Raw genomic sequence first — 8,525 nt, 5'->3', positions numbered from 1 at the left:
ATGGTGAAACCCCATCTTAAAAAAAAAAGAAGAAAAAAAAAAAAGAGAAGACATTAATTTTTTGGGGGGTGTGTATGAATTAATTCTTTGAATATGAAAATAAAGAGAAAAGACGACTTTGCCCAGGTTTAAGGGGTAAGGAAAAAGGATTCAGGGAGGGTCAGGAACTTAAGGCCTCGAGCACCTGCACCTCCAGCCCCACTTGTCAACCCGCCAACCCGCTAACCCTCCGCAGCCTGGGGACACCAAACAGAGGCCAAGATGGCGTCAGCTGGCTGGGTCTCGCCTGCGACCCCCGTGACTCTGCACTGCGGCAGCCGAGGCGAGGCTGCGCTCCATTGGCCAACTGAGATGAGGTCATTGCGGGGGCGGGGGCCGGCGGCGGCGCAGGGGCGGGGCTTTGCGGACGCACGCGCGTCGAAGCTCTGCTCCCGGAGCTGCGGCGACTGCGGGCTTGGCTGCGGCGGCTGCTGTGGCGGCGGCGGTGGGAGGTGAGCTGGGGCTTAGGTGCAGCGCAACGGGGAGCAGCCCTCGATGGACGTAGGAAATTCTTCCAAGAGCCCCCTTAATTGTCAAAGGAATTAGCAGGGACCTTAAGTCTTCGAGATAAAATGGGGGTTCGTCCCTTCCTCTGGCACCCCTCCTCTGTCCTTTGGAAGCCCTGAATCCCTTCCCTGTTTCTAGAGGTAGGCGGAGGAACCGGAGGTTATTGATAGGCAGAAGAATTTAGGGGACTTCTTAAAGGGTCTCTCAGTTTGGAGGCTTTCCTTTCCTTTTTTCCCATCCCGAGGTAGATGTGCCTCGGTCCAGAGAATTCCTGCTCATTGGGTAGACGGGAAATGAAGCAGGTGAATACCCTGGGAGGAGGCGAGGACCGGGTGACTGGAGTGAGATTCTTCGGGGCAGGGCGCGGGGGCGTTGTAGTTGGACTCATCTTTTGCAGAGTTGCTGTTTCTTCGTATTTTGTTTTGTGATCGTCCAGAACTGCTTTGGCCTAATTAGTTTTCTGTTAGCCTCCATTGCTAAAGAGATATTCTTGGGAGACCTGTAATCATTAAAGAGCAGGAGGTGGGAGGCGACTCGTTGGAGGCTATCATTATCCGCAGCCTCCGAACTATGATGATCAGGCCTAATTTTATATGTTTAGAGGTTGTAGAATCTCTCTTTGTTGAAGGGTGGTGCTGGTAACAGCTGATTTGGATGATTCAGGTGTACAAAATCTTAAAGTCAACCTACATATTCTCTTCAGAAATCCTTGCTTATATCTGAGCGTGTGTCGTTGTCTTGAACATCAAATGCACAAAGGTTTGTTCGTTCAGATTTCTCAAAATGTTTCCCAGCCTTCCAGAAGAGTAAATCTTCCTTTGATATCAGACTCATCTATCAGTACTCGTCTATCAGTACTCAATAAAGATGCCCTTATGACACTAAAAATACTGTACGTTTTGTGAAGTTTGGGTACTGGCTGGGCTGTGCCTTACATTAGCTGATCGAGAATAAATAATTGCAGTTTCAGGACCACTGATAGCGCCAGTTGTCTCATACTTGGCAACCCTAAGACAGCCCTAAAAACGAAACCTTTATTGGCTCATGAGATTTGACAGATGGAAGAATGTAATTAATCTTGAAGGTAGGGATGAGAACAGAAAGCTGCAGAGGTGGAAGGCTTATTCTCTGTGGCTTGATAAAATTGCTTTGTCATTATCAATGTGTTCCTGTCATGCTTAATTTGAAATTGAGCTTAATATGCAAGCTGGTTGCTTTTTCCAGATAATGGTAATTTGTTTGAATTCCTAAGGGAGGAAATATTGTTTTCTGAGAAATCTGGAAGATTAAACCCTTAGTGTAGCCATAGCTTTAGGTTAGTGCCAGAACTTTAGGCTTTTAGAAATGCGCATTGTGAGTAGAAGGGGGAAGGACAGTTACAAGGCAGACATCTTAATGAGAGGGTAATCAAGGCCTCTTCTGTTTGTTTCCTGCAGTAGCAAAAACAGATTGAACATTGTGGAAGTCACTGCCTCAATACTGTGTCCTGGGTATTTAAAGAGTTGTTTGGGGTTCCCCGTTCCTGTCTTTAATCTGGGTACATTCTTACCTATTGAGTTGCCCAAAATATTGTCATTTGATCCTGATGTTGACTGCAACTGAAGTGACTTTTCATCTGGCACTCTATGGGACAGGATTCAGGAACTGCCTTTGCAGTTTCCCCTTTCCATCTTTCTAGGCAGGATGTCAGAACAGTTGTTGACCTGTCGTCACGGGGTGGAAGAAATGTAAATGCAAGAGCCTTAGTGGGGTGTAATTTGCTCTTAGCCCTCTTGGTAATTTCCAAAGTTATGTCATTTTTCTCCTTGCTTCAGGTTGGAGAGAAATCCAGGTACTCAGTTGATTGGTACTTTCTGCCACCATGGGGGAGCTTTTCCGGAGTGAAGAAATGACACTGGCCCAGCTTTTTCTACAGTCAGAAGCTGCTTATTGTTGCGTCAGTGAATTAGGAGAACTCGGAAAGGTTCAGTTTCGTGATGTAAGTAGTTGTGGGACTGCGACTTGATTACTGCTGAACTCTGTTATCATGGTCAGCTGCCTTGTGATGAATGTTTTGTTTTTTATTTGCAAAAATAACATTATAGCACTGGCTTCCTTTTGGCAGAATGCACATTTTGAGTTGTCTTTCTAGAGGTGAGAATGTTTGTGCCAATCCTTCTATGCCTTTGCTAGCTCCCACTTTGAGGACAGTCCTAAGTATTCTCCCGGTAATTGTTTGGGATGCAGGGAGAGGTTACCAAACTAACCCGATTAGGGCTTTCACTTTTTAGGGGGGCTCTTTAACATCTATAGCAGGATATTTAAAAATATATATTAGCTGGGTGTGGTGGCTCATACCTGTAATCCCAGCACTTTGGGAGGCCGAGGTGGGCGGATGATCTGAGGTCAGGAGTTTGAGACTAGCCTGGCCAACATGGTGAAACCCCGTCTCTAGTAAAAATACAAAAAATTAGCTGGGGGCGGTGGTGGGCGATTGTAATCCCAGCTACTTGGGAGGCTGAGATAGGAGAATCGCATGAACTCGGGAGACAGATGGTGCAGTGAGCTGAGATCTTGCCATTGCCCTGTAGCCTGGGCAACAAGAGTGAAACTTTGTCTCAAAAAAAAAAACCATACATATATATGTGCGTGTGTGTGTGTGTGTATATATATATGTGTGTGTATATATATATGTGTATATATATATGTATATATATGTGTGTGTATATATAGTAGTTTTTCCATCCAGTAAGACGTTTAAAAAAAATCAAAATTTGACATATCCAGCTATAGATATATAGTATATAAATAAGCATATATTGAATATTCATTATTTTGGAATATTATACTAGGCACTTGGAGAAGCTATCTAAAGAATGTGAACAATCTAGGGCGGGCGCAGTGGCTCACGCCCGTAATCCCAGCACTTTAGGAGGCCGAGGTGGGCGGATCACGAGGTCAGGAGTTTGAGATCAACCTGACCAACATGGTGAAACCCCGTCTCTACAAAAAATACAAAAAATTTTACTATCTACTTAAGAGGGAAACATTCCATATATAATTGAAACCTCCTGTGCATACTTCCTCCATGCCAGTCTTCTTTCTTCCACCCCAGAAGTAACCCATACAGTGATTTTATTTTTGCTTTTAGTACTTCTGTGTGTGGGTTTTTTTGTTGTTGTTGTTGCTTTTCTTTTTGAGACAGAGTCTCGCTCTGTTGCTCAGGCTGGAGTGCAGTGGTGTGACTCCACCTCCTGGGTTCAAGCGATTTTCCTGCCTCAGCCTCCCGAATAGCTGGGACTACAGGTGAGCACCACCATGCCCAGCTAATTTTTGTATTTTTAGTAGAAACGGGGTTTCACCATGTTGGCCAGGCCAGTCTGGAACTCCTGACCTCAGGTGACCCACCTGCCTCAGCTTCCCAAAGTGCTGGGATTACAGGCATGAGCCACCATGCCAGCCAACAGATTTTTTGTTTTCTTCTACTTCTGTTAATTTTTGTGTTTTCTTTTTGTTTGTTTTTATAAAAAAATTTATAACATTAAGAAAAAAAAATTGAGATGGGGTCTCATCATTTTGCCCAGGTTGGTCTTGAATTCCTGGACTCAAGCAGTCCTCCTGCCTCAGCCTCCCAAAGTGCTAGGATTACCAGTATGAGCCACTGTGCCTGGCTGAAATGTACACATCTTAATAGAACAATTTGCTGAATTGATAACTTTATGCACCTCTGTAACCAGCACCACAATCAGGATACAGAACTTTTTTTTGTTTTGGAGACGGAATCTCACTCGGCTGCCCAGGCTGGACTGTAGTGATGCGATCTCAGCTCACTGCAACCTCCACCTTCCTGGTTCAAGCAATTCCCCTGCCTCAGCCTCCTGAGTAGCTGGGATTACGGGCACCTGCCACCACCACCTCCCTACGCCCTGCCCTGGCTAATTTTTTTCATATTTTTGGTAGAGGCAGGGTTTCACCATGTTGCCCCGACTGATCTCGAACTCCTGACCTCAGGCAATCCACCTGCCTCGTTCTCTCAAAGTGCTGGGATTTCAGGCATAAGCCTCTGCGCTCGGCCACACTGCAAACTCTTATGTCTGACTGCTTTCACTTAGCCTCTGTTTTTTGCATGTGTCTGTAGTTCATTTTTAAAAATTGCCGAATGATAAATAGCTCATTTTATGAATATACCACAATGTTTTCATCCTTTCTTTTGTTATTACTCATTTGGGGGTATTATGATTAAAGCTGAAGTAAACATTATTGTAAAAGTCTTTTTTTAATTTACAAGTGTTGATTTTTCTTAAGCAAATAGAGTTGACCCTGAAAAATGCAGAGGTTAGAGGTGCTGATCCCCCCCATGCAGTAAAAAAATCTGCGTACAACTTTGACTCCCCCAAAACTTAATCATTGATAGCCTGCTTTTGACCAGAAGCCCTAACAATATCATAAACAGTCAATTAATACATATTTTGTATGTGTATTGTACACTGTATTCTTACAGTAAAGTAAGCTAGAGAAAAGAAAATACTGTTAAGAAAATCATAAGGGGGCCGGGCGCGGTGGCTCAAGCCTGTAATCCCAGCACTTTGGGAGGCTGAGGCGGGTGGATCACGAGGTCAAACGCTCGAGACCATCCTGGTCAACATGGTGAAACCCCGTCTCTACTAAAAATACAAAACATTAGCTGGGCATGGTGGCGCGTGCCTGTAATCCCAGCTACTGAGGAGGTTGAGGCAGGAGAATTGCCTGAACCCAGGAGGCGGAGGTTGCGGTGAGCCGAGATCGTGCCATTGCACTCCAGCCTGGGTAACAAGAGTGAAACTCCGTCTCAAAAAAAAAAAAAAAAAAATCATAAGGAAGACAAACTATATTTACTGCAAGTGGATCATCATGAAAGTCTTTATCCTTATTGTCTTTATGTTGAGTAGGCTGAGGAGGAGGAAGGGGAGGGGTTGGTCTTACTGTCTCAGGGTGGCTGAGGTGGAAGAAAATCTGTGTATAAATGGACCAGCACAGTTCAAACCCACATTGTTCAAAGGTCAACGGTAACTGAGTAGTGGAATGCTCAGTCAGGGGTGGGAAGGTATAAGTTTAACTTTGTAAGAAACTGCCAACAGTTTTCCAAATCTTTTACTTCTTTTCTAATAGCATTTATCACAACAAATTGTAATGATTGGTTTGCATCTGTCTCTTCTGTGGAGCTGAAGACTGAGACATAGCTTGTTATTATTAATGACTCTCTTTAATAAAAATTTTTGCCTTAGATTCCCTCTAATATTAATATATTGAGTTCTTGAAGAGAGAACTGTTGAATGCATGGATATGTATGTGTGTGTTTTTATGTTTCTATGTGTGTATGCGTATAATATATACACACACGTATGTGATTAAGCTCATAAATTGTGTTGTTCAACTTTTCAAATCAAGGACGCAGCTTTCTCTGTATTTTCTCTAGTGCCTAGTTCAGTGTCTGACACATATTTGGTACTTCATAAATGTTGAGTAAATATAGTTCTTTATTTATGTAACTTTTATAGAATTTATCACATACTATTTTATTGGTTGGGTTCATCTTCTCTATTTGATTACAAGCTATTTAATTAATTTAGTTATTTATTTTTGAGACACAGTCTTGCTCTGTTGCCCAGGCTGGAGTGCATTGGCACAATCTCGGCTCACTACAACCTCCGCCTCCCAGGTTCAATTGATTCTCCTGCCTCAGCCTCCTGAGTAGTTGGGATTACAGGCCTGTACCACCATGCCCGGCTAATTTTTTGTATTTTTAGTAGAGACAGGGTTTCACCATGTTGCCCAGGCTGATCTCAGACTCCTGAGCTCAGACAGTCCTCCTGCCTCGGCTTCCCAAAGTGCTAGGGTTACAGGCGTGAGCCACCACGCCCAGCCTTTTTTTTTTTTTTTTTTTTTTAAATTTTTTTTTTTGAGACAAGAGTCTCGCTTAGTTGCCCAGGCTGGAGTGCAGTGGCATAACCTTGGCTTACTGCAACCTCCGCCTCCTGGGTTCAAGCGATTCTCCTGCCTCAGTCTCTGAAGTAGCTGGGATTATAGGTGCATGCTACCACATATTTTGTATTTTTAGTAGAGACGGGGTTTTGTCATGTTGGCCAGGCTGGTCTTGAATACCTAACCTCAGGTGATCCACCCACCTTAGCCTCCCAAAGTGCTGGGATTACAAGCATGGGCCACTGTGCCTGGCTGGATTGCCAGCTTTTTTTTTGAGATGGAGTCTCTCTCTGTTGCCCAGGCTGGAGTGCAGTGGCCTGATCTCGGGTCACTGCAGCCTTTGCCTCCCATGTTCAAGCAATTCTCCTATCTCAGCCTCCCTAGTAGCTGATGTTATAGGCACCTGCCACCACGCCCAGCTAATTTTTGCATTTTTAGTAGAGGCAAGGTTTCATCACATTGGTCAGGCTGGTCTCGAACTGCTGACCTCAGGCTATCCACTTGTCTTGGCCTCCCAAAGGGCTGGGATTACAGGTCTAAGCCACTGTGCCAACAGATTGCAACCTTTTTAGTGAGTAGGAACTTTTTTTTAATATTCCAGAACACCTATTATATTACTTTGAAAATTACTTGTGGTGCCAGGCACGGTGGCTCATGTCTGTAATCCCAGCACTTTGGGAGCCGAGGCGGGCGAATCACAAGGTCAAGAGATCGAGACCATCCTGGCCAACATGGTGAAACCTTGTCTCTACTAAAAATATGCATAATTAGTTGGGCATGGTGGTGTGCGCCAATAGTCCCAGCTACTTCAGAGGCTGAAACAGGAGAATTGCATGAACCTGGGAGGCAAAGTGAGCCAAGATGATGCCACTGCACTCCAGCCTGGAGACAGAGCGAGACTCCATCTCAAAAAAAGAAAATTACCTGTGGTATATTGGCATATGAATGAATAAACCAAGCCTGTCACTGAGAAGGTGAAGGCCTTGGTACAGAAAAACAAGAGAAGTTCCTCTTCTGCTTGGAAAAAAAGAGAAAGAAAACCAGAGAGAGCTTCTGTGATATTCATTGCCCAGATTTTAAGTGGTGGGAAGGAAGCTCACTGAGACTTTTGGCCTAGGAAGAACATTTTGTACCATCATGCTTTACCTAATTTGCCTCCATTCCAGTAATGTTACAGCAACAAGGGAGGAAGTTTTTATTGTTAGCTGGTGTGAATGGCCATTAAGCAATTTTTTTTTGGATCAATAGACAATTTTTATTAGTGTTGCATCCATGCATTGACACAAAATTAGTTTTTCACTTTGCAGAATGTGTTGCTTGAGAAACAGAAGAAATAAATCCAATGTTTCAATGTTTGTTATTGTGTTTTTATTTTTCAGTTAAATCCAGATGTGAATGTTTTCCAAAGGAAATTTGTGAATGAAGTTAGAAGATGTGAAGAAATGGATCGAAAGCTCCGTATGTGCATTTTGGTCATGTGTAATGTACCTTTAATGAATCATTTGTCTTAGATTAGTGACATTGGTCCTCTTAACAGAGAAAGAAAGTGCTGTAAGAGAAAAGGAAAAGGAAAAATCTAGCAGTGGAGATGTTAAGGTGAATTTCTTGTATGCAGGTAGATTTTGTGGTCTTTGGGCTAAATAGTGATTCATGGAAACCTCATTTGAAATAACGTGCTTCAAGCTGAAAATTGTGGTTATTATTATTATAATTTTTGTGTGTGAGATTTTATTTATTTATTTATTTATTTTTGAGATGGAGTCTCGCTCTGTCACCAGGATCTCGGCTCGCTACAACCTCTGCCTCCCAGGCTCAAGCAATTCTCCTGTCTCAGCCTCCTGAGTAGCTGGAACTACAGGCATGTGCCACCATGCCCAGCTAATTTTTGTATTTTTAGTAGAAACGGGGTTTCATTATGTTGGTCAGGATGGTCTTGATCTCTTGACCTCATGATCCATCTGCCTCAGCCTCTCAAAGTGCTGGGGCTCCAGGGGTGAGTCACTGCGCCCGGCCTTGTGAGGTTTTTTTTTTTTTTTTTT

General features: G+C 43.6%; 1 protein-coding gene across 1 annotated transcript in view; it reads left to right on the top strand.

Annotated features, from left to right (window-relative positions):
• Window positions 1-390: 390 nt before the first annotated feature.
• ATP6V0A1 (ATPase H+ transporting V0 subunit a1) overlaps window positions 391-8,525 on the top strand; it is a 67,233-nt gene continuing 59,098 nt past the window's right edge. The window contains exons 1-3 of the mRNA XM_037731655.1: window positions 391-491; window positions 2,361-2,524; window positions 7,866-7,944. Of these exons, the coding sequence (XP_037587583.1) occupies window positions 2,408-2,524; window positions 7,866-7,944 (196 nt within the window). The 5' untranslated portion in view covers window positions 391-491; window positions 2,361-2,407. The remainder of the gene's footprint in view (window positions 492-2,360; window positions 2,525-7,865; window positions 7,945-8,525) is intronic.

The sequence above is a fragment of the Cebus imitator genome, unplaced genomic scaffold (genome assembly GCF_001604975.1).
Source record: "Cebus imitator isolate Cc_AM_T3 unplaced genomic scaffold, Cebus_imitator-1.0 Scaffold415, whole genome shotgun sequence".
Classification (NCBI taxonomy): Eukaryota; Metazoa; Chordata; class Mammalia; order Primates; family Cebidae; genus Cebus; species Cebus imitator.
This window is presented reverse-complemented; position numbering and strand designations above follow the sequence as displayed.